Source organism: Suncus etruscus, chromosome 15 (genome assembly GCF_024139225.1).
Source record: "Suncus etruscus isolate mSunEtr1 chromosome 15, mSunEtr1.pri.cur, whole genome shotgun sequence".
Taxonomy (NCBI): Eukaryota; Metazoa; Chordata; class Mammalia; order Eulipotyphla; family Soricidae; genus Suncus; species Suncus etruscus.
The window spans coordinates 67,440,525-67,467,071 of NC_064862.1; the positions used below are offsets into that span (position 1 = coordinate 67,440,525).

A 26,547-nucleotide genomic window follows, 5' to 3' on the forward strand; every position below is an offset into this window, starting at 1 on the left:
TGATGAAACTACAACCAGGAGTAATTCCTGAGTGCAGAGCCAAGAGTAAACCCCAAGCAACACTGCATGTGTCCCAAGAATCAAAAAAAAATTATATACAAATATATATATATCAAAGTAATTATAAGTGTTCTTTTATTCACCACTCCTCTGTTCTTGTATTTCTATTTTTAATATTATAAATAAACATGTATTCACATATGATTTTTAGAGTGGAGAGATCTACTGACCAAGTCATCAAGCCAGTCAATGTGGCAGCTCTGTCTAAATGGGTTGGAAAGATACCTCCAGATGTCTTACAAGATATGGCAGTGATTGCACCCATGCTTGCCAAACTTGGATATGACCCCTATGCCAATCCACCTAACTATGGAAAACCTGATCCCAAAATCCTTGAAAACACGAGAAGGGTAAGTTTTGTTTTATTTGAGATCCCAAGGATTGAATTCAAGGACAATGCATTCTACCACTTAGCTTATTCCCAACTTAAGTGAGATTTTTCTGTTGGTAGACGGGAGACTCCCAAGCAGTTCTCAGAAGGCCTAGGATCCTATCCAGCAATTCTCAGCTAATAGAACATAGATCTTTATGTAGGCCTATGGATATAGTGTTGTTCAAAGCCTCTATGTCAAAGATTACCTGTGCCATCCAGTGGTGCTGAGGGCCTCCAGGGCTGTCACTCACAATGTGTGGGAACCCATTGCAGTGCTTGTGATCAAACCAGGATTTACCACAGATGAGGTATTTTTCTTAACCCTTGTAACTGTCTTTCATACCCCGCAAGTGAGATTCTGAGAAAATTGAGTAAAGTGAAAAATGTTAAGTCCTGGAAACTTTTTAATTTTTTTGTTTCCATATGAAATTTACTTTTAAGTCATTTATTATAAAGAGAAATGTAGGGACCAGAGAGATTGTACAGTGAATGGGTAGCGCACTTGCCTTACATGTAGCCTACTAAAGTTTGATCTTTACCATCCCTAGAACACTTCTAGGAGTGATTTCTAAGTGCTGGTAACTTGTGCACCACCAGTTTTGGCCAAACACCAAAAAAAAAATGTTTTATATGTATTAATGTGTTGTCAGTTACTTTCTGCTAAAGAAGAAGTTTGTATCAGGTTAGCATCGTAATATAGTCCTTGATCATTTCTTGATGATTGTTAATATATAGTTTCCTTTGTACAATAAGAAAATTGTTTTAAGGGGGCCAGAGTGATAGCACAGCAGATAGGGCATTTGCCTTGCATGTGGCTGACCCAAGTTCAATCCTCAGTATCCCATTTGGTCCCCCAAGCCTGCCAGGAGTGATTTTTGAGTGCACAGGTAGGTATAACACACATACACATACACAAAAAAAAGATAATAGTTTTAATAAACCCAGGTATATGTGCAAATGATGTTTAGAGGTTTTCCTGTAAGTATATAATATGCCTTTTTCTACCCATCTAATTTACTCTTGGCTTGCTTAAATGGTAGTTTGGGAAGAATGCTATGTGGTTTGAGGCCATGTAACATTACAAACATATTTGTGGCTTTTGAAAGCATTTCAAAAAATACACTGGGAAGGCAAACTTTTTTCCTTCTCTATCTCTAAGGTGACAAATAAATTTGAGGAAGAATAATATCAACTATAATCACATTATTAAGTGTTTTTTATGATGCATGCAATCTGATAATCTTATTTTAGTGGTTGAAATTTTCAGAGGCTTAATTTGACCCAATTTCCATATCTCTGAAGCTTTTTGTATGAAAACTTAGATGTTGATGTAACTAGCATTGATGATCATTAAGTTTTATAAAATAATGCTTTAAAATGATCTTTGTTGTTAGCCCTGACCAGAAGGTGAGTTCCAAGGAAAGGAGGAGGCACAGAAATTATTTCCATTACTTGTGGGTAGGAGTGGGAAGATTTGTAATTTTACAGGAATATGGACTCCAAATATAGACTCTACAGGCCAGGTCTAAAAGTGCTATTTTCATACAATTCAGATTAGTCTAAAAATAATTAAGTTAGCCACTCTTAGATGTCATATTGCCTAATTTTAAACAGAAGACCATGTTCTTCATGGTTCTCATGACTTGCATTTTAAATTGGAAATTATATTCTGTTCTATTTCATATCTTTAGTTCTAAGTTATAGAAGTTTCAGTCTTCCAAACTATACCTTCTCTCCCCTCCCTCATAGATTTTGTTTGTTTATTTGGGAGCCATATGTGCCAGTACTCAAGGTCAATAGTTGCTCCTGTTTGCACTCAGGGACCATATGCAGTCCCACTTAGGCCTATCACATGTAAAGCATGAGCTCAACTTGAGCTATCTCTCTGATAGCTATCTCCTGGTAGCTTTTTAATTTTTTATTAGCTGATTTTAAAATCTGATGAAAACTGTAAATACCTATCTGAAAAACAGAGACTTTATACAGAAATTTTTAGAGTAAAAAGTTGTTGGTAGCTGTATTTTGATCATACAGTGTTCCAACGCCTAACCCTTCACCACTGTTCATTTCCTTCCTGTCAGCACAGCTCTCTCTCTCTCTCTCTCTCTCTCTCTCTCTCTCTCTCTGTCTCTCTCTCTCTGTCTCTCTTTCTCTCTCTCTTTCTCTCTTCCCCTCCCTCCCCCACCCCTGCCTTGGGAGACCATATGGGACTCCCGGGATCGAACCATGCTCTGTCCTAGGCTAGCGCCACCGCTTGGGCCCTCTCTCCCCCCACCCTTGTTTCCCTTTTTTCCTTTTAGGCAGTGTAATTTGTAACACTCTTACTGAAGAGGTATCGTGTATTATGCATATCACTTTACTTTTTTTTAATTCCCAATTCTTGTCCAGAGTAATCATTTCCAACTATTTTGTCATAGTGGTCCTTTCTCTGCCCTAACTGCAACAATGATGGGGAGGGACATAATTTCTATTGTCTTTGGGTATTATTCTCATACTGTGCTCATAATATATTTTTAAATATTCAGAGATGAGTGTGATTATTCTACGTGTGTCCCTCTCCCTCTTACTCGTTTCACTCAGCACAATACTCTTCTTCTATCCACATATAGGCATATTTCATGACTTCGTTTTTCTTAATAGCTGCGTATATGCCATTGAATAGATATACCTAGTTTCTTTATCCACTCATCTATTCTCAGGCACTAGGATTGTTTCTAGATTCTGATTATTGTGAATAGTACTTCAATGAACATAGAAGTTCAGAGGCCATTTTTACATAGTGTTTTTGGCCTCCCTACATATATTCCAGGAGCATTATTGCAGTATCAAATGTAAGCTCGATTTCTTTTTTTTTTTTAATAATTACTAACGCACCATGATTACAGACATGTGTGTAGTTGTGTTTCAGTAATAAAAAGAACACCCCCCCCTTCACAGTGTAACACTCCCATCACCATTGCCCCCATCTCCCTCCTCCCGCATCCCCTGCCTGTATTCGAGGCAGGCATTCTACTTCTCTTACTCATTAACATTGTCATGATAGTTGTCAGCATAGTCATTTCTCTAAGTGCATTCACTGCTCTTTATGGTGAGCTTCAGGAGAGAGATAGACACAGAATAGTCTCACTAATCTATGGGTTTTAAGAAAAATAGAGGATATTATTGTAATGATGTCCAGAGACAATAGAGATGTGGGCTGAAAGGACTGGCTCATGATATGAAGCTCAATTTCTAATTTTTGAGTAAAATCCATATTGTTTTCCCAAAAGGCTGGACCAGTTGACATTCCCACCAGCAGTGAATGACAATCTTGCATCATCTATGCCAGCACAGATTATTCTTACTCTTTTGGTCTGTGCCAGTCTCTGTAGTATGATATAATATCATTGTTTTTCTGATTTGTGTCTCCTTGATGAATAAGTATGTGGAGCATTTTTCATGTGCCTTTGGCTATCTGTATTTCTTCTTTGCAGAGGTTTCTGTTCATCTTTCCTTCTCATTTTCTGATAGAGTTTTATATTTTTTCTTGTTAAGCTCAACCAGTGCCTTATGTCATATATTCATCCCTTATTAGATAGATATAGGGGATTGGGTTTTTAGATTTCATACCGTGTATACTGTTGGACAAGACATTTGCTCATGTGTGAGTTTTAATCACAGGGTTTAACATGAGGAGATACTGAAAATAAAGATTTAAAACAAATGCCATACCACTAGAGGAGTCAAAAGAGAGTCTCAAGAATACAAAGTCTTTAACATTTATATTATTCACAAGACCTAGAGACAGCATATACGTTGTGTCTTCAGGAGGAATAAGTAAGTAGAAGATCTAGGCCAGAGACTATTGGAGTTTCCACAAGGCAGAGAATGGTCAACATTGGCTAGTTTAAATGATTTGGGTGGAATTTGTGGGCTCTGAGTCTGTGGGAGGGAGAGGAATCTTCTAGATAGAAGACAAAGGGCCTTATGTTAGTTAGTATCAAATACAACTTTGTTTTCTATAAGAATTAGCTAGTCCTGAAGAGGTAATTTCTTTACAATCAGAGAGAAGTGGGGTTTTGTTTTGTTTTGTTGTTTTTTGTTTTTTGGTGTGTGGTCCTAAAAACCCAAATAAATCAAATATTTCTGACCTGGTTTAAAAAAAAAAGGCATTTGGGGGCCAGAGAGATAGCACAGTGGTAAGGCATTTGCCTTGCATGTGGCTGACACAGGATCGACCCTGTTCAATTCCTGGCATATCTCATATGGTCCCCCGAGCTTGCCAGGAGCAAGCTCTGAGCACAGAGCCAGGAGTAACCCCTGATCATTGCCAGGTGTGGCCCAAAAACCAATCAATCAATAAAATAAATAAATAAATAAACTCCTAAAAAAACATTTAGGGGGCTGGAGCAATAGCACAGTGGTAAGGCGCTTGCCAGGCTTACTCAGGACAAACCTGGGTTCGATCCCCGGTGTCCCATATGGTCCCCAAGCCAGGAGCGGTTTCTGAGCACATAACCAGAAGTGACCCCTAAGTGTCATCGAGTGTGGGCCCAAAACAAAACAAACCAAAAAAAAAAGGCATTTAAAGTCATCAGTCTAATTTCTGATAGGCAGTGAATACTCCACAGTCTGAAGGTTAGTTAAATTGCAATACCATACAGAATTTATAAGTTAATACTATACCTAACAAGGAAATACTAAGATTTTTGAACCACTTAAAATGTATATGGTCCAAGGGCTGGAATATAGAGGGTAGGATGCTTGTGTTGCTCATATTTATCTGGGTTCAATCCTCTGTACTATACCTGGTGCCCTGAGTCCCACCAGGAGTTATTCCAAAGTGCAGAGTACAAAGTGAAGGTGTAAGCCTTGAACGCCACTGGATATAGCCTAAACACCTCAAAAAAATTGCATGTTATACAAGTAAACTTTGCAAAAGTCTATTATGGATGAATCCCAAAGTTGCCCACTTGATGTTAAGTTTTCCTCTTCCTGCAACCCTTAATATGTTTACCCACTGTTGAATTCTCTGCCTTGTTTTTTTGCACAAAAGAGATAGCATGGAGGTAAGGTATTTGCCTTGCATGCAGAAGGACAGTGGTTCGAATCCCAGCATCCCATATGGTCCCCTGAGCCTGCCAGGAGTGATTTCTGAGTGTAGAGCCAGGAGTACCCCTGAGTGCTGCCGGGTGTGACCCAAAAACTAAAAAAAACGGGGGGAGGTAAAATTTGTATTTAAATGTACTGTAAGATTATCTCTGGCATGTTCATAAGTGATTAACTTTCCACTGAGATTTGATTACACAGAAAAGAGAGAAGATAAAGGAGCTCAAAGGAATCCAGCAGCTTCCATCACAGTAAGGCCAGTTCCCACATATAGTTCATAATGCCAGATTGCCAGTAATAGAAACAAGATCTTTGCTTAATTCTGATCTCTCCTATTGAGCTAGGTGGGCTTCTATGTGACTTCCCCATGTGTTTGCTGTACCTACTGTGCTGAGGGTGAATCTTCGTAATTAGTCCTCCTGAGAATCTCTGAGCAGTTAGAATGCCTATTGCTCTTTTCCTTCTTTCCTGGTCTTTACTCATAGATAGGAGTGCCCAGTGAGTTGAGAGTAGAGCTATTGAAATACATAACCGTGTGGGTCAGGGTACAAGCAACAGCAAGTGAAGTTATCAGTGGGAGGAGTGGATGTTAGCCTGAAAGGCAGAATGAGCAGAGGATCAGTTTTGGAGGTAGCCTGTTGAGATGGTAGAGTTCAGGCATGGAAGCTGCCCGGACCCAGCCAGATCTCGGGAGGTGCATCCACTTCAGTTCCCAAAAAGGCCCAGGGATTTTAGCTAGACATTAATCTCACCTGGAAGGCTGAATGAGCAAGCCAAGGGTCTGAGATATAGAGGTGTCTGCTGAGATGACAGTCAGGAGTGGAGCAGAATTGCAACCTTGAATTTTGATGTATCCTGCTCAGTTTAATTTTCCTTGCTAATAGAGATATACCACTAGAGATACTACCAGACCAATTTAAGAGTGTTTTGCCAATGTTCTCTTCAGAGCATTTTATAGATTCAGATCGAACATCAAAGTTTTTGATCCAATTTGAATTATTTTTTTAATCTTTTTTATGAGGACAATCTCAATCTTTTTCATGAGTTTTTTTGCCTGGTTTTGATTTTTTTAATATATTATAAATATTAATGATCAGAGAATATTACGTCTCTTATCCTTTCTTCTACCCTCAGGATTGCTTTGGATATTCAAGGATCACTCTGTCCATATATTTTTGCAGATTGTTATTTTTATCGAGGTATTCTTTTTTTTTTTTTTTTTTTTTTTTTTTTTTTTTTGGTTTTTGGGCCACACCCGTTTGATGCTCAGGGGTTACTCCTGGCTATGTGCTCAGAAATCGCCCCTGGCTTGGGGGGACCATATGGGACGCCGGGGGATCGAACCGTGGTCCGTTCCTTGGTAGCGCTAACAAGGCAGACACCTTATCTCCAGCGCCACCTTCCCGGCCCCTTATCGAGGTATTCTTATTTATATATGGCATTGATGTTACTTTTTACACTTGTAGTTCTGCTATACCACATCACCACCAGAGGCCAGTATCCGTAGGTCAAATCCCTGTCCCTTTGCAGCCTCAGTTTAGTTTATTGACAGTATTTCAAGAATTGTTTCCATTGCGGATTGTCTAATCCCTTGATTTGTTTCTTTTTTTGGTTCACATCTGAACAAGATCATTTGATAGCTGTATTTTTATTTTTCCAATTCACTTCACTTAGTATGAAACCCTATAGTTCCATGTTTTGGTACACTGTAAGATTTCATCTTTTCTCATAGTTGAGTAGTTTCTTTATTTATCAGTTGTTGGGCACATGCTTCCAGCCCTTGGCTGTTGTAAGTAATACTGTGATATAAGTTATGTTTATATCCTTTCAAAGGAATATTTTAGTGTCCTTGGGGGTAGATACCTAGTGGTGTTTCACTGTATCAGATATAAGTTCTATTTTCTTTCTTTTTTTTTTTTTTTTTTGGTTTTTGGGTCACACCCAGCAACGCTCAGGGGTTACTCTTGGCCCCATGCTCAGAAATTGCTCCTGGCAGGTTCGGGGGACCATATGGGATGCCGGGATTCGAACCACCAACCTTCTGCATGCAAGGCAAACACCTTACCTCCATGCTATCTTCCAGCCCCCTATTCTCTATTTTTTTTTTTTTTTTTTTTTGTGGTTTTTGGGTCACACCCGGCAGTGCTCAGGGGTTATTCCTGGCTCCAGGCTCAGAAATTGCTCCTGGCAGGCACGGGAGGACCATATATGGGACGCCGGGATTCGAACCGATGACCTCCTGCATGAGAGGCAAACGCCTTACCTCCATGCTATCTCTCTGGCCCCCTATTCTCTATTTTTTGAAAAGTCCCAAAAAAGCTTTCCACAGAGTCTGCATCTGAACAAACGTTTCACCAGCAGTGAATATGATAGAATATTTCTATATCATATGCCTTCTATCTCTTTTAATATTTAATTATATTTCCTTTTTTAAATTATATATTCATTGCATATTTCTTTCATATCCTACTTGTCAAGTTAACTCCTTGATACTTAATTTATAGATTTATTTTTTGTAATCGTAAATAAAATTTAAGTTTTCTTTTTTCTTTTTTTGAGGTTTAAATGTAGAAATACTATATTTTTTGTCTATTGATTTTGTAACATCTTATTTTACTATTAGTGATTTATTATTTTTTAATCATTTCTTGGTGGACTTTTTACAGTTTTCTCTGTATGTTATGTTGTCTGCAAATAGTTTCGGTTTTACTTTTTTCTACTTGAATCTTTTTCTTCATAGCTGCTATGCTAGGACTTTCAATGTTATAATAATACTAGTGGTGAGAATGGACCTTATCTTGTTACCTATATTAAGGGAAGAACTTTTCAGTTTTTCAGTTAAAATTTTGTTTTGTTTTGTTTTGTAGCCACACTCAGCAGTGCTCAAAGGTTACTCCTGGCTCTGTGCTCAGGGGTTATTGCTGGTGGTACTCGAGTTACCATATAGGATGCAGGGTACTGAACCCAATTCAGCCGCATGTAAGGCAAATGTTCTACCTGCTGTGTTATTGCTTCATCTCCTTCATTAAGATTTTATTGAAGAGCTTTACATCTGTGTATTTCAGGGATAATGCTATATAATTTTCTCTTTTTATGATATCATTTTGCTATTGTTCTTTAGTTAATGTTGACCCAAAGAAATTATTTGAGAGGGTTTGTTTCCTTAGTTTTTTGAATGAGCTTGAGAAACAATAGGGAATAGATCATCTTGAATGTGGTAAAACTGATTAGTGAAACCATCAGGATCTGGCTTTTGTTTTGGAGAGTTGTTTTTTTTTTAATTGTAAGATTCTAAATATGTGTCCATTTCTGGGTCCAGGATGTGGCTTAGTGGAAAATGTGAGGCCCTCGTCCTGAAAAAAAGAACAAAAACAAACATGAATTTAAAGTAAACCAATTCAGTGACCTAGATTTTTTTTCTTCATATTATCTTATAATTATCTATATTTCTGTGGTATCTGCTGTGACTTTCCCCCTTTCATTTCTGCTCATATTTATTAGGGGTTTCTCTCTTTTTCTTCATGAATCTAGATAACATTTATCAGTTTCGTTTATTCTTTCAGAAAACTAGCTTTTGATTTCTTTGATCTTTCATATTGTCCTCTTTATTTCAATTTTGCTTATCTCTACACAGGTTTTATTATTTTCATTGTTCTGCTGACTTTAGTGACTTTAGTCTTTATTAAAAAGAAAGCTGGGAAAACCTCAAATGCCCAGAGACTAAACAACATGCTACTGAAGAACTATTGGGTCAGTGAAGGTCTATAAAAGAAATATAAAAGATCTTGGGAACAGATCAGAATGAAAGCCTGTGCTATCAGATGAGACATAACAATCTGTGCTAAGAGGGAACTTCATAGCATACAGGAATACATCAGGAAAAAGGGAAATCTCAATTTCAATCAAATCTAAGAATCTCAATCTAGTTTATATCTAAATGAACTGGAAAAGAAAAGTCAGTAGAAGGAAATAAATAATAAAAATTAGTGCAAAAATGGGGTTGGAGCAGTGGCCCAAGCCTAGCATGGTTGGATCCCCCAGTGTCCCATATGATTACCCAAACCAGGAGTGATTTCTGAGCGCATAGTCAGGAGTAACCCCTGAGTGTCACCAGGTGTGGCCCAAAATAAAAAAAAAAATTAGTGCAGAAATAAGCAAGAGATACTTGATTTGATTTCAACCTCTGTGACTTTGTTGACACTTGTTTTGTGTCCTTTTTCATATGGTTTATCCTGGAGAATGAGCTACAATGCTAAAGAAGAATGTATACTCAGCTTTTGTTGGACAACAAATGAAACTTAATGAAGATGTTTTATATTTATATAACTGTAAAAGGGAAAAGTTCATATTTCATAGTTAATACTACCATTATACAATTTACATTAAAATTCATTGCAGCCATCTTTATCCAAAGTCAATACACAGAAACATTTCTTTCTCATTAAGCTTCTTTTTCTTTTTTGGGGGGTAGGGTTGGGACAGCTTTTTGGTAAAGCCTCTGCCTTTATGTGTGGGGCTAAGTTCAATCAGTTTGATTCCCAGTGCTACCTGAGTGTTTTCTCTGCAGCAATACAGTGGAAGGGAAGAAAAGGGAAAAAGCAAAATAAAAATTCAAACTATGTTTTAAAACATTGTTAGTGTAAATAGATACGATGTTTTATCCAATTAATTTTTCTTGGTACAGGAAATAAAACAGTATCTAGTTGTTTTATTTTATTCATTTATTTTGTTTTCTTGGGTCACACCCAGCAGCGTGCAGGGGTTACTCCTGGCTCTACACTGAGAAATGGCTCCTGGCAGGCTCAGGGAACAATATGGGATGCCAGGATTTGAACCACTATCCTTCTGTATGCAAGCAAACAAACACCTTACCTCCAGGCTATCTCTCCAGCCCCACTTGTTTTAGCTACGCGTAAGGCTTACTCTGTCTCTCTGTTGAGGATTGCCATTACTAAGGGAATCGAATGTTGAGTCAGGCATAGAACCAGGGTCAATCACATGCAAGACTAGTGCCTCACCATATTATCTCTTCTATCCTATTATCCTCTTTTTTTTAAGCATCAGAAGACTATTGAAGTTTCCAGATATTCAGTATGAGATTTACAAAACTGCCAAAATAGTTTGAGACAAATGAGATTTATGTAAACATACATGTTATCAGCTGTTTCCTATCTGTCTTTTAGAGTTAATGAGTCTCTGGTGAACATAAGAGCCCAGTGAAATGAAAGATGTTAACTTCAACCTCTTTGTGTACTTTGCTGGCAAGAAGTTGTGTTTCCTCTTTGAAACTCTTAAGTCTGGGAATGTTTACTGTCACTAAAAATAATGAGCTTTGTTTTAAAATAAACAGTGGCAGCCCAAGCAGTGAGGAAAGTTTGCTATCAGCTAAGGTTTATGATTCATCCAGTTTTATACTTTGAATAGTGAAGGATAGAGCAAAGAGTATGAAGAAAGAAGGAGGAAGGGAAGTAGAAAGAAAGGGAGGAAAGACAGGAGGAAAGAAGAAAAAACAGAAGTCATGGCAAGTTTGCAGAAAAAAGGATGATGGCGGAAATGCAAAAAGGTACAGTTTGGTGGTTTCTTCCATATTTTTGTTTCCTTTTTTTAAAAGGCCCAATGCCTGTGGTCCAGGACCAATAGTTCAGGCTAAGGGTGTCCAAATTGACAGTGCTCTTGGTGGTTTCTTATAAAGTTAAGAAGAGGATTATTAGTGTACTGTCTAGCAATCATGTTCATAAATTCATTGAAAACTTCATACAAGTCTATTTCATTGTTGATTACAGCTTTATTAATTTTTTTTTGCCAAAACATGGAAGCAATATGTCCTTCAACAGATGAAAAGGCAAATTACTAAACATCAAAGCAATATTACATTATTTTATGAGAAAGTGGCTTGGGGCCAGAGTGATAGTACATTAGGTAGGGCATTTTCCTTGCATGCAACCTACTGGGTTTGATCCCAACATCCCATGTGATCTCCCAAGCACTGTCAGGCATAATTGCTGAGTGTCGAGCTAAGAGTAATCCCTGAGTATCACCTAGAGTGCCCCTAAAACAAACAAACAATAAAACCAACAACGAAAAAGTGATTCAAGTTATCAAACTACTAAAAGACATGGAGGAACCTTTTTTGTGAAGTAAAAGGAGCCAATCTGAGAATGCTTCAAAATACTTCTATAACATTCAGAAGTCAAAAGCATTGAAGCTTTAAAAACAAAAAAAATATTTGAGAGGGACCAGAACAGTAATATATATAGCTGGTAGGGTGCTTTCCTTTTCCTAGACCAATTTAGGTTCAGTTCCCAGAATCATAAATGGTTTTCCAAGCCCACCTGTGCACAGAGCCAGGAGTAAACCTTGAACACTGCTGGTGTGATCCAAATGCACCCAGGTGCATCCATGAAAAAATTAATTTTGTTGGTTCAGAAGATAATTCAAAGGGCTAAAACACATGCATTATACGAGGAAGTCCCAAGGTTGATCCCAACCTCACAGTATTCCCCAAGTATCACCCTAAGCAACCCCAGAGTTCTTGCCAGGAGTATTCTCCATACACCATCAGGTGTGTATTCCCAAGTGAAATTATAATAACTTTAAAAGTCTGTCTAAATGTATTAATCATTTATTAAATGCATTGAAGAGCAACATAGTCAAGGAACTTATGCCAATATTATAAAGGGCATGTACAATAAACTGACAGCTCATATTGTTCCTAATGGGGAAAAATAGAAAGCCTTTCCTTTTATAATAGAGAACAAGATAAGGATGACTACTTTTACTGCTACTATTCAACGTAGTATTGGAAGTTCTTGCCACAATTAGGCAAGAAAGGAATTCAAATTCAAATTCAAATCAGTACTGAAGAAGACAAACTATCCCTATTTGCAGATGACATAGTACTGTATGCAATAAATTGTACAGACTCCACTAAAAACTCATAGAGGGGCTGGAGAGACAGGGTAGGGGTTAATTAAGATTGTTGCCTTGCGGGGCCGGAGAGGTGGCGCTAGAGATAAGGTGTCTGCCTTGCAAGCGCTAGCCAAAGAAGGACCGCGGTTCGATCCCCCCGCGTCCTATATGGTCCCCCCAAGCCACGGGCAATTTCTGAGTGCTTAGCCAGGAGTAACCCCTGAGCATCAAATGGATGTGGCCCGAAAAAACCAAACCAAACCAAAACAAAAAAAACAAAAGACAAAACTAAAAAATAATTAGGCAACAAGGAGTCATAACAAAACTTTACAAAAACCAAAAAAAAAAAAAAAAAAAAAGAAAAAAAAGGGTCCGGAGAGATAGCACAGCGGTGTTTGCCTTGCAAGCAGCCGATCCAGGACCAAAGGTGGTTGGTTCAAATCCCGGTGTCCCATATGGTCCTCCGTGCCTGCCAGGAGCTATTTCTGAGCAGACAGCCAGGAGTAACCCCTGAGCACCGCCGGGTGTGACCCAAAAACCAAAAAAAAAAAAAAAAAGATTGTTGCCTTGCATGCAGTTATCCTCATTTGATTGAGTGACCCCTAACACAGAACTGGGAATAGCTTCAGATATGGCCCAAACTCCCTACCAGACCCTCAGCCAAACTTCCTAGAAACAATAAATTTCTACAGTTATTTAGAGACTACAAGACAGCACACATAAATCTGTTCCATGTTAACAATGTAGAAGAGAAAGCAATTTTTAATTATTTATAGGAATTATTGATCAAAGTTGGTAAAATACCTATTTAGTAAAAACTAAAAATTATTTCTAAAAGAAATAAGACACAGGAAATGAAAACATATTCCTTATTTGTGGGTTGAAAGAGTCAACGTCGGGCCAGAGAGATAGCATGGAGGTAAGGCATTTGCCTTTCATGCAGAAGGTCATCGGTTCGAATCCCGGCGTCCCATATGGTCCCCCGTGCTTGCCAGGAGCAATTTCTGAGCATGGAGCCAGGAGTAACCCCTGAGCACAGCCGGGTGAGACCTAAAAACCAAAAAAAAAAAAAAAAAAAAAAAAGAAAGAGTCAACGTCATTAAAATGACCATCTATTAAAATTATTTACAGATGCAATACAATTCCCATTAGAATTATCCATGGCATTTTTAAAGAATGTAGATCAAATAATTCTAAAAATTATATGAAACTTAAAAGCACCCAGAATAGCTAAAGCAATCCTAAGGAGAAAGTCTGGATGTATCCCCAGTTTTAATCAGAATTATAACTATTGAAACGTGACACTAGAACGAAAATAGTGTCTTTGTCTAATCAGTGGACTAGAATCTAATACAGAGGTTATTTTTCATCTGTGTGTATGGACAATTTATTTACAACAAAGGGTCTAAATGCATGATGGAATAAGGAGATTCTCTTCAACTAATGATGTTGAGGAAACTGGATAGCTAGTGACAAAAAATAAATTAAATCCTATACAAAAGGATTAACTCAAAATAGGTTAAAAATTTTTCATCAAACCTGTCTATAAAATATACTGAGGAAAGCACAGGCCTCTGGGGGCCAGAGTGATAGTACAGTGAGTAGAGCATTTGCCTTGCATGCACTTGACCCATTTTGATCTGTGGCATTATATATGGTCCCCTGAGCACCACCACGAGTAATTCCTGAGTACATAGTCAGGATATTAGCTCTGAACATAACCCCTGAACATTGACCAAAAACAAAAAAGAAAGGAAAAAGAAAACATGAGAGTCTCAAATATATTGACCTCAGAGTAATCCATAGTGATATGAGCCCATTGGCAAAGAAAATAAAAATACAATTAAACGGGGGCCCGGAGAGATAGCACAGCAACATTTGCCTTGCAAGCAGCTGATCCAGGACCAAAGGTGGTTGGTTCGAATCCCGGTGTCCCATATGGTCCCCCGTGCCTGCCAGGAGCTATTTCTGAGCAGACAGCCAGGAGTAACCCCTGAGCATCGCCGGGTGTAAACCCCCCCCAAAAAAAAAACAACAACAAAAAAAACAATTAAACAGGACTATATAAAAGTAAAAAGCTTCTTACTTTAATTATGAAAGAAATAAAGCCTAAAATAAAGATTCCCCATTCTTTAAAATACACATCAGACAAGGGCTAATCACCATGATGGATGCATGAAGCATTCTGAAAGCTTAAGAACAATAGCAACAACAACAAAACAACCTTGTCAGAGCCAGAGCGGTGGTGTAAGCAGTAAGGCATCTGCCTTGTGCGTGCTAGCCTAGGATGGACCACAGTTCGATCCCCAAGCATCCCATTGGTCTCCCAAGCCAGGAGCGATTTCTGAGTTCATAGTCAGGATTAACCCCTGAGCATCACCGGGTATGGAAAAAAAAAAAAAAAAAAAAAAAAACCTTGTCATAAAAAGAAAGAAGATGAGCAGAGATGACATAAAGAGGAGCCGAAGTGGTAGAACCAGCAGTAACCCTTAAGCACTGTTGGGTTTGGTCCAAAAATCCGAAAAATAAATGTTTTAGAAGATGACATAAAGATGGCCAACAGGCATATTAAAAAAAAGTATTCATTATTACTGATAATTAAGGGAAATATAAATCAAAATGACAATAGTATACCACATCACACAAGTAATAATGGTCTATATCAAAAGGCAATAAACAACATGCACCAGGGGAATATAGAAAAAAAATAGCAAAAAATGTTTTTCCGGGGCCGGGCGGTGGCGCTAAAGGTAAGGTGCCTGCCTTGCTGCGCTAACCTTGGACGGACCGCGGTTTGATCCCCCGGTGTCCCATATGGTCCCCCAAGCCAGGAGCAACTTCTGAGCACATAGCCAGGAGTAACCCCTGAGTGTTACTGGGTGTGGCCCAAAAACCAAAAAAAAAAAAAATGTTTTTCCATTCACTGCTCATCAGACTGTAGCTTAATTCAGTCTCTTTGGAAAATGGTTTGGAAATTTCCCAAAAATAAGATTAGAGCTTTCACATAACCTTGCAACCTCCTGAGCATCTACCTCAAGAACACAAAAACAATAATCCAAAAGGACTCATGCATACCTGTTTGTTGCAGCATTATTTATAATAACTAAGATTTGGAAACAAGTGTCCAACTCAGGCTCAGTCTCTGGCACTACACATGGTCCCCCCAGCATTGCCAAGAATGACCGTCACCTAAGCAATCCCAGGAATAAACTATAGGCACAATTGAGTGTGTGTGTGTGTGTGTGTGTGTATGTATACTACATACATACACATAAAGAATGGAATATTCCTCAACTATGAGAAAGTTAAGTCTAATAGAAGGAGTCAGAAAGGAAAAGATAGACATCAGATGATCTCGCAGATATATAAAATATAAACAAAGCAAGGAATTAGGTAATCCCTAGTGAAAACAGCTCTGAATTATGATCAATAGAACTGTGATCTGAGGGTGCTAAGAAGGGATGGGGAGAGGAACTTTGGGTAAATAGTGGAGGGACCAGGGGGCCGGGAAGGTGGCGCTAGAGGTAAGGTGTCTGCCTTGCAAGCGCTAGCGTAGGACGGACCGCGGTTCGATTCCCCGGTGTCCCATATGGTCCCCTCCAAGCCATGGGCGATTTCTGAGCGCATAGCCAGGAGTAACCCCCAAGTGTCAAACGGGTGTGGCCCAAAAATCAAAAAAAAAAAAATAGTAGAGGGACCATACCTGACACTGGTGGTGGGCACTGCAAATATAAAATAGTAATACTGATACCATTGCTAAAATATTTTAAATAATAAATGAGGCAAAAGCTAGTGACAAACTCTGAGATTCTTGTTTTTTTCATCATATCTGGCGAAAGTACTATTTCTCTACCCACCAAACCTTGAGATTCTGCCTGTAGGACTTAAATTGTCACATAATGTTGTGGGGAGGGGATGGAGTGGGGAACTAGAAGGGACCTGGAAACAGTGATTGGAAGCATGTCACTTTGGAGGTGGGTGTGGTGCATTGGCATTGTAGGCTTAGGCCTCAATTTAAAAAAATTGATTGTGGGGAACAGAGAAAGTATAGCAGCAGATAGATGCTTGCCTTGCACATGACTGACTGGGTTCAATTTCTGGCACCCCATAAGGTCCCTGAGTCCTGCCAGGAGTGCTCCCTGAGCACAGAAACAGAGTAAGCCCTAAATACAGTCAGGTATGGCCCCAAAACAAAATTTCTATTTAAAGATAAAAGCAACATTGGGTATGGCTCAAGTTATAGAGAAGGTGGCTACCATGGTACAAGGCCTTGATGTTTGGAGGTGTTAGATTTGGTTTGGTTTTGATTAGGGGGCAACATCCTGTGATGCTCATGGGTTACTTCTAGCTATGCACTCAGGAATTATGCCAGGGATGTCAGGGATTGAATCTGTGTTGGATCGACTGAGAACAAGGCGAATATGCTACCAGCTGTACTATCACTCTAGTCCAACCTGAGTCTTGTTATTTTTTTCTTGTTTTCAAATAAAATGTTATTGGAAGTGGTAGCATTTATTTGTTTACATATTACCTGTGGTTGCTTTCACATAACAGCAGTGGAGTTGAATAATTTTTAAACATTTTAATATTGAATCATGGTGAGATACACAAATTAGTTTATGATTTTCAGCCACACAATGTTTCAACTCCTATCTCTTCACTACTACCTGTTTCCCGCCACCAATGTCCCAATCTCCCACTCAACCTGTCTCTATGACAGACATTTTTCTTCTTTGTATCCCTCTTTCCCTGTTTTCCTTTTAGACACTGTGATTTGCAGTATTGCTACTGAAACGGTATCATGCATATTACGTTACTGTCTTTTATCACCCAGTTCTTGTTCACAGTAATAATTTCCAACCATCATTGTTATAGTTGGTACCTTTTTTGCCCTAACTTCACTTCCCACTTATCACCACCCCTATTTGTGGCAAGCTTCCTACCATTGACCAGTCCTCTGAGCCCCCATTGCTATTGTCTTTCAGTATTACTACTATCCTCTTTTTTTAAGATGTTACACAAAGTTGTTTAAATAAAAAAATAATAATAAACGAAAAAAGAGAAAATTTAGGTTCTGGCTAATTCAAAGTGAAATTTTATAGGAACAAATGTCATTTATGACCTTGCTGCTTGACTTAAAAATATCAATCTATAAATGTAGGTAAAGGTAGCCTGGCTTATTGGTTCACATGGAAAAACAGCTCAAATCTCTTATAAGATAGAGCCCTTCATCTAAAAAAAAAAAAAAACTTAAGCTTTCTGAGTTCTTTTTTTTTTTTTTTTTTTTGGTTTTTGGGCCACACCCGGTGACGCACAGGGGTTACTCCTGGCTATGCGCTCAGAAGTTCCTCCTGGCTTGGGGGACCATATGGGACACCGGGGGATCGTCCAAGGCTAGTGCAGGCAAGGCAGGCACCTTACCTCTAGCGCCACCGCCCGGCCCTGCTTTCTGAGTTCTTAAGGGGATTGTGTGCTGCTGTGACTGGGAAGATGAAACAAACACAATGCTAAATGCTAGGTGTTAGCCTTTGGTTAGCATCAACATCTGCCTTCAACAGGTTTGCCACTGTGACATACTGTCTGTGCTCAGAAGGAACATCTGTTCTCATCAGCCCTTCTTTTTTGTTGTTTTGTTTGGGGCCACACCTGGCAATGCTCAGCGCCTATTTCTGGCTCTGCACTCAAGAATTATTCCTGTTTGGCTCAGAGGACCATATTGGGTGCCCAGGATTGAACCTGGGCCAACTGTGTTCAAAACAGATGCCCTTCCTGCTGTACTATATTGCTCTGCCCCCTCAGCCAGCCCTTTATAAACCCTTCCAATTGAGCGTAATGAGTGACGTTCTCCAGCTCTGCTTGCTTTGCACCAGAAATGAGCTTCCTTCCAGTGCTATCAATGTTAAGGTATGATTCTGCCAGCCACCTTTTCGTCTCTCCTCAGTTAAGTCTATCATAAAAGGAACTAAACATCAGGAATATTATTTGTTACCAGGATAACTTTGAGTTACTCAAAATTCTATCTTCTGAAAAACATTTTCTATAAATATCTTGTCTCTAAGTATCAATACTTTTCATTACTGGTGTTAAGAAATTATAATAAAGAAGGTCCTTGACTTAAAAAAAAAAAAAAGAAAGTTACAAAAAAAAAAGATGTTACACAAATGAGTGTGATCATTCTATATCTGCCCCTCTCCCACTCGCTCATTTCACTTGGCATAATACTCTATGTCCATCCATGTATAAGCATATTCTATGTGTTTATTTTTCCTAAAAGCTGCATTGTATTCCATGGTGTTTCTTTATTTATTCATCTGTTCTCATGCACTTAGTTGTTTCCAAATTCTGGTTATTGTGAACAGCGCTGTAATAAAAATAGGAATCAGTAGCAACTCCTTATTTCTTGGGCTTAAAGCTTTGTCATCCTTCACTGCCTTCTCCTCTCCTTAAGATTAATTAAATTGGGGCCGGAGAGATAGCATGGAGGTAAGGCGTTTGCCTCTCATGCAAAAGGTCATCGGTTCGAATCCCGGCGTCCCATATGGTCCCCCGTGCTCGCCAGGAGCGACTTCTGAGCATGGAGCCAGGAGTAACTCCTGAGCACTGCCGGGTGAGACCTAAAAAAAAAAAAAAAAAAAAAAAAGATTAATTAAATTTTTAAAAATCACTAAGCCTACTCTTCCCACTGTCTCTTTAGTTCAGATCATCACCATCTTTTTCTCGATTACTGTTGTTTTGTACTGTTGTTTATACCTCTACACCTGGCTTTTACAATACTGTGTAGAGTAATTAGAATCATTCACTTCAGATAAAAAATGTCTTTCCATTTCAGTAGCTGGACTAATTACTTAACCTCTGTGCATCAGCTGCTTCATTTGTAAAAAGAGAATGCCTCCCTCAAGAGATTGTGGGATTAGATAAAGTAATATAGATGAAGAACTTAATTGCCTGCTGCAGTGAAATAATAAAGTTTAGCTGCTATTCTTGTGGGGGTTTGTTGTTTGTTTGTTTTTATATTTCTAGAGTAGTCTTCAAATTAGAAGTCCACTTTTGTCTCATTATTCCTTCATTGCTTGAAGCAGGAGAGTTCTATAGAAATGTTTGGATTCTGAATACTGAGTTTCTTGCTCTTAAGTTAAAACTCAATTCGAACCAGTGTATATCCAGAAACATTTTAAACAGAAGTATTAAAGATATAATTTTATAGAGTGAATAGAGTGAGTTTTTAATAATAAGATTTTGTGGGCTAGAGGCCTGGAGAGAATATACTGCATGAGGGGTGCTTTTTTTGCAGGGCATTTTTTTGCCAGGGATTCAATCCTTGGCACCACATATGTTCCCCCCCAAACTCCACCAAGAGTGATCCCTGAGTGCAGAGCCCTGAACACCATTGTGTGTATAGCCCAGATACAACATAAAGATTTCATGGACTAAAAGTATTTATTATTTTGAGAAAACATGATTGAATCAAACTCCACATTGTAAGGCTGGAGACTTCATAAGGAAATCGTAGGATTCTGGCTTCTAAACAGCATTCAAGGAGATCCATGAGCCCCTTCCAGGGATTTTTGACCAGTGGGGTTAGTAGCTTATTGTAAGGCTCCCAACGATAATGTTGCTGCTTAGGCTCTCTGGTGCTGGGATTACCCAGGCCACACTGGCAATAAGTAGTTGAGGGCCTCCAGAACCATATGGAGTAAGCTTGAGGAGCTCCAGGGCTGCCTCCTGCAATGATATTCGGCAATTATGCATTGCCAGGGATCAAACCAATCTAGAACTCAGCAACAAAAGCATCTAAACCCATGCATTATTTCATTGGCCTCATGAGGTTTCTTTACTACTTCAGATATTCTGAACTTTCAGCCAGACCATATTGGGAGCACTCATGCAAATGTGGAGCTGGAGAGATGAGATAATGCCTGAGATAGATGCCCTGAAAGGCATCCCTCCCAAACTCACCAAACCGGACAGGCAATCTTCCTGCTTTCCTCCCTCCAACCCCCCCCCCCCCCCAAATCAGACATAGGCACTATAGACATCCTAAAGACCTAGGGCAGAAACTGTTTCCTTAAACTCACTTTTGACTTTTCTTTTTTCAGGTCTATAAAGGAGAATTTCAACTACCTGAATTTCTTAAAGAAAAACCTCAGGTATTATATCTGCTTTATGCTTCCTCCCTTGAGATTTCTGTGTATCCGGCAGGATCTCATCTGTGCAAAGCATGTGTTCTGTCCACATGATTCATATTTCTGGCCCTGGGAGTGATATTTTTTAGAGTTAATATGTGCTTGTAATAGAAAGATTGATAGCTGGCAATGGTGATTTGGAGGATTTTATTGTTTCTCTTGGTTTTGCCTTGTTCTTTGTAGTACCAGGGATCAAATCTAAGCCATACATACAAGACAAATGCTCTATATTCACAATTCCTGGTAATTGTTGGTTTTTACAATACTTTGAAATTTTAATTTCAGAGAGCTCAATGTTTTCCAATCTTATGGAAATATATACGAATCATTAGAATCTGATTGTTGAACGAGCCACACTGTTCCACATAGTGGAGTCTACTGTGGTGAGTCTGCTTCAACCTCTGGTATCTAACTTGAAATAAGTAGTCTGGTAGTCTGCTACTACCAGAGCATAAGTAATAATAGTACAGTGAACAGAATACTTGCCTTACATGTAGCTGACCCAGGTTTGATCCTCAGCATTCCATTTGGTCCTCCAAGAACCTTCAGAAGTAATTCCTGAGTGTTCTTATTACATATCTGTTCTTGGTTGTCTAACAGTTCTCATTTAATGCCTAAAGTCTTGGGAATGTATTATATACACGATCACGCAATCTATTAAAAAGTCCCCCAAGGATGGTAATCATTAGAAGCTTATAATTTTACATTTCAAAAAAATGAATCCTAACCCAAAAGTTATCCTTATTATCAGACTCTCACTTACTCAAATTGTTTTTTTTTTGTTTTTTGTTTTGTTTTGTTTGGGTCACAACAGGCAGCACTCAGGTATTACTCCTGACTCTATGCTCAGAGGTTCTATGCTCAGAAACTACTCCTTGCAGGCTCAGGGGACCATATGGGATACTGGGATTCGAACCGCCATCCTTCTGCATGCAAGGCAAATGCCCTATCTTCATGCTATCTCTCCAGTCCCCAAATTGTTTTTTTTGGTTTTTGGTTTTTGGGCCACACCCGGCATTGCTGAGGGGTTACTCCTGGCTGTCTCCTCAGAAATAGCTCCTGGCAGGCACGGGGGACCATATGGGACACCGGGATTCGAACCAACCACCTTTGGTCCTGGATCAGCTGCTTGCAAGGCAAAAGCCACTGTGCTATCTCTCTGGGCCCGCAAATTGTTTCTTGAGTTGAAGAGAAGCAGAGATAGGGACAAATCTTGAGTCACAGAGTATCTTGCTAAGACACATGGTAGAGTATCATTTGCCATATCCTGTTGATGTGTGTGTGGGGTGGGAGATCAACATCTACTGCTTGAGTATAGCAGCAGAATTCCCTCTAGCACAGTGAAAGAGATAGTGGATAAATTACTAATCTATAGATAATATATGTTGTCTCTAGCTGCTGCTGACAGTGACTAGCTTACTAATGAGAAATAAATGCTAATAATTTATATTATAGATGTATTTATTAGTAATTAATTATTTATTAGTAATAAATACTAGTGAGAAATAAGTGCTGAACTGGATTTCAAACAAATGTTCTAGGGGCCAGGGGGTCAACTCAAAAGGCTGAGTATGTGCTTTGCATATTGGACCCATGTTCAATTACCCTGCACTGTTGGTGAATGACTCTTGAACATTGAGTCAGGAGTAGTCCCAAGTACTTCTTGGTATGGCAAAAATAATAACAACAATAATAAATAAATAAATAAATCTCAAATGTTCCAGATATGGGTTGGTGAGAGAAAGAATTTTGTTTTGTTTTAGACTCACACCTGGGAATTCTTAGGGGTTACTAGTGTCTCTGCACTCAGGACTAACTCCTGGCAGTGCTCAGGGGACAATATGGGATGCTAAGAATCAAACCGAGCCAGCCATGTGCAAGACAAGCACCCTACCCATTGTACTATCTCTCATACCCCAAAGAGGAAGATTTTTAAGTAAGTTTTTTAAAAATGATAATTATTAATTTAAAATAGATTAGTGGTTTATATTAAAATTGAGACTATTGGGCTGGAGAGATGGCATGAAGGTCGGGCATTGTCTTGCATGCAGAAGGACGGTGGTTTGAATCCCAGTATCCCATATGGTCTCCTGAGCCTGCCAGGAGCAATTTCTGAGCATAGTGCCTCTGAGCATAGAGCCAGAGTAACCCCTCTGCGCCACCGGGTGTGACCCAAAAACCAAAAAAATAAAATAAAATAAAATAAAATTGAGAATATCTTCTAGAATGTAACATAGATTTTTGTTGCTTTTTTTGGACCACAGCCATCAATACTCAGATTACTTCTGGCTTTGTGCCCAGGGGTCATTCCTGGTCCCTGTATCATACATTTAAAAGTATGAGAAAATGTTTGAAGCAAAAAATCTATAAGGCCTCCATAATTTCTACAAATCAATGAGGAAAAAGATGACAAAAAAATTAAGCTAAAGGTTTAACAGGCACTTCAAGTCATTTATTTTGATAGTTTAATGTCACACTCATATTAAGAAAAGGGCGAGACCAGAATGATAGCACTGCGTACACTAGGGCATTTGCTTTGCATGTGGCCAACCTGAGTTCGATCGATAGCATCCAATATGGTTTCCTTGAGCCTGCCAGGTGTATTTTTGGAGTACAGAGCCAGGAGTGACCCCTAAGTATCGCCAGGTGTGGTCCAAAAAAAAAAACAAAAAGAAAAAAGTGGGGTGGCATTACAGAATTTAATTTTACTTATTAGGTCCTGGAAAATGGCTTTTGATAAACTAAGCATTTGGCATGGGGATCGGAAATTTGAGTCACACCCAGCAGGGCTCAGGGCTTACTCCTCATCAACTTTTATGAGCCAGAGCAATAGCACAGCAAATAGGGCATTTGCCTGGCATGTGGCTGACTTGGGTTCAATCCCCAGCATTCCATATGATCCCCAAACCTGTTATGAGTAAACCTTGAGCACTGCCACGTTCAGCCCAAAACAAAACAAACAACAAAAAACTGACCAGCTTCAAAAAGAGAAAAGAAAGATTTGCTAAGGATGAAAATCACTGGTCTGGGGCCGGTGAGGTGGTGCTAGAGGTAAGGTGTCTGCCTTGCAAGCGCTAGCCAAAGAAAGATCGTGACCGCGGTTCGACCCCTCAGTGTCCCATATGGTCCCCCCAAGCCAGGGGCAATTTCTGAGCGTTTAGCCAGGAGTAACCCCTGAGCATCAAACAGGTGTGGCCTGAAAAACCAAAAAAAAAAAAAAAAAAAATCACTGATCTGCTGACTTGGTTTCCTGGTCTATGAACCAGTACATGGGACAGGTTGTAGCCCAAGGGTATAGGAATAAGAGAATCCAAAAGCCCACAGGAACTTAAATTTGATATGTAACTAGAAGAACTCAGATAAGACTGTACTTCAGTTACAAGTTTAATATAAAATCTATAAATCAGGACCAGATAGTTGAAGATACACATAGGACAAGGCTGGGAGGATCTGAAACAAGGTTTCTATGATCATTCCCTGTGGAATCAGGGTACATCTCCCTCCTGCACCTCAGTAAGTTCACCAATAGAAAACATCACTGAAATTAGCTACCTAGAGTTTTTATTGGGCTCCAGCTTACTACAGAGGCATGATTGATGAATTATTATCCCTGTCACCAAACTCAGTTGCTTACCCGAGCTAAAGTTTGGGCTGGTTCCAAGCCACTGAAGAATTTCAGTGACCAACTCCTCTCACATCTTAATATAAACTCAGATATGATCCAAGGGACTCCCATATAACAAAGATACTCCTGTTGCTTGGGAAATTCCAAGGATTCAGTTTCCCTACCAGAAACCAAGGGCAAACTCTTTTTAATACAATAAAAGCAGATTGAATTCATCAGAGTACAATCAGAGCCTGAGAACTACTGCTCATGTTTCAGCTCTAGCAGTCATATCTGGTTCTCACCCAACTTCAAGGACTTTAAGTAACACCTTTTGTTTTCTCTGACAGACGGAGCAAGTGGAGTAGCAGAGCCAAGAACCTCTTTAATACTTGAGGTGAGAACTGGGAAATATTGCTGTGTCTTTAGGATTCCCTGCTTGAGCTCTCCTGGGAAGCCAGAGTGGAATGCAAAGCCCTGCCTGGATCAGATCTTTTTTTTTTTTTTTTTTTTTGTGGTTTTTGGGTCACACCCGGCAGTGCTCAGGGGTTACTCCTGGCTCCATGCTCAGAAATTGCTCCTGGCAGGCACGGGGGACCATATGGGACGCCGGGATTCGAACCGATGACCTTCTGCATGAAAGGCAAACGCCTTACCTCCATGCTATCTCTCCGGCCCCCTGGATCAGATCTTAGCACGTTGTTGGAGTGAACAAATTCCTTGACTTCTCTCTATCTCAGTTTCTTTATCTTTAGGATGAATATAAAATTTATGAGTGGTTGTAAGAATTAACCATAATAATGTGTGCAAAAAAACATGTTCCTATTGTTTTCAATCTGAGGAATAGTTTAAAGTGATAAAATATTTTACCTAGGGGCCAGGCGGTGGCGCTAAAGGTAAGGTGCCTGCCTTGCCTGCACTAGCCTTGGACGGACCGACCGCGGTTCGATCCCCTGGTGTCCCATATGGTCCCCCAAGCCAGGAGCAACTTCTGAGCACATAGCCAGGAGTAACCCCTGAGCGTTACCGGGTGTGGCCCCAAAAACCAAAAAAAAAAAAAAAAAAAAAAAGAATGATCTCTGAGCATCACTAGGCATAGCCTCAAAATAAACAAAACTGGGGCCGGGCGGTGGCGCTGGAGGTAAGGTGCCTGCCTTGCCTGCGCTAGCCTAGGACGGACCGCGGTTCGATCCCCCGGCGTCCCATATGGTCCCCCAAGAAGCCAGGAGCGACTTCTGAGCGCATAGCCAGGAGTAACCCCTGAGCGTCACAGGGTGTGGCCCAAAAACCAAAAAAAAAAAAAAAAAAAAAAAAAAAAAAAAACTACAAAAATATTTTACCTGGAAAATGAAAGGTTGAGACCATCCAGCTCACCCTATCAGTTTACTAGTTAATAAAACAGATCTAGGGCTGGAGAAATAGCATGGAGGTAGGGCGTTTGCCTTGCATCCAGAAGGATGGTGATTCGAAGTCTGGCATCCCATATAGTCCCCCATGCCTGCCAGGGGTGATTTCTGTGCCCAGAACCAGGAGTAACCACTGAGCACTGCCAGGTGTGACCCAAAAATAAAAAATGAAATTAAATTAAACAAAAAAAGAGAGATAGCATGGAGGTAAGGCGTTTGCCTTTCATGCAGGAGGTCATCGGTTCAAATCCCGGTGCCCCATATGGTCCCCCGTGCCTGCCAGGAGCAATTTCTGACCCTGGAGCCAGGAATAACCCCTGAGCACTGCCGGGTGTGACCCAAAAACCACACACACACACACAAAAAAAACAGATCCGGGGCCGGAGCTTTAGCGCAGTGGTAGGGCATTTGCCTTGCACACGCTGACCAGGACGGACCTGGGTTCAATCCCCAGCATCCCATATGGTCCCCCAAAGCCAGGAGTCATTTCTGAGTGCATAGCCAGGAGTAACCCCTGACCATCATCAGGTATGGCCCAAAAACCAAAAACCAGATCCTCAACAGAACAGGTCAAGATTACCTAGAAGGCCCAAAGAAAACAAATTATTTCTAGATAGGTTCTTTCTACTACCTGTGCTGCCTTCTCTAAGCACTAGTTATGTAGGTAATTTTACTCTGATATTTCTTTGGGTTTGAAGTTAGGTAGGGGGATTGGGAGTAGGTGAGAATGACTGGAGGAGCTTAGTGAGGTTTTTTTGTTTTGTGGGGCCTACACCTGACTGTGGTAAGAGCTTTTACTCCTGGTTCTGTGCTCAGGGATCATTCCTGACAAGGTTCAAGGGACCATCTAAGCTGCCAGGCAACGAACCTGGGTCAGCTGTGTTCCAGGCAAGTGCTCTACCCACTGTACTATTATACTAGCCT

The 26,547-nt window shown here is 39.7% G+C and overlaps 1 protein-coding gene across 1 annotated transcript in view; it reads left to right on the plus strand.

Moving 5' to 3' along the window:
- The window catches only part of TPST1 (tyrosylprotein sulfotransferase 1), a 93,797-nt gene that overhangs the window by 62,736 nt on the left and 4,514 nt on the right, over window positions 1-26,547 (plus strand). Inside the window, exons 3-5 of the mRNA XM_049789532.1 lie at window positions 212-410; window positions 20,527-20,577; window positions 24,568-24,614. Coding sequence (XP_049645489.1) covers window positions 212-410; window positions 20,527-20,577; window positions 24,568-24,585 — 268 coding nt within the window. The 3' untranslated portion in view covers window positions 24,586-24,614. The remainder of the gene's footprint in view (window positions 1-211; window positions 411-20,526; window positions 20,578-24,567; window positions 24,615-26,547) is intronic.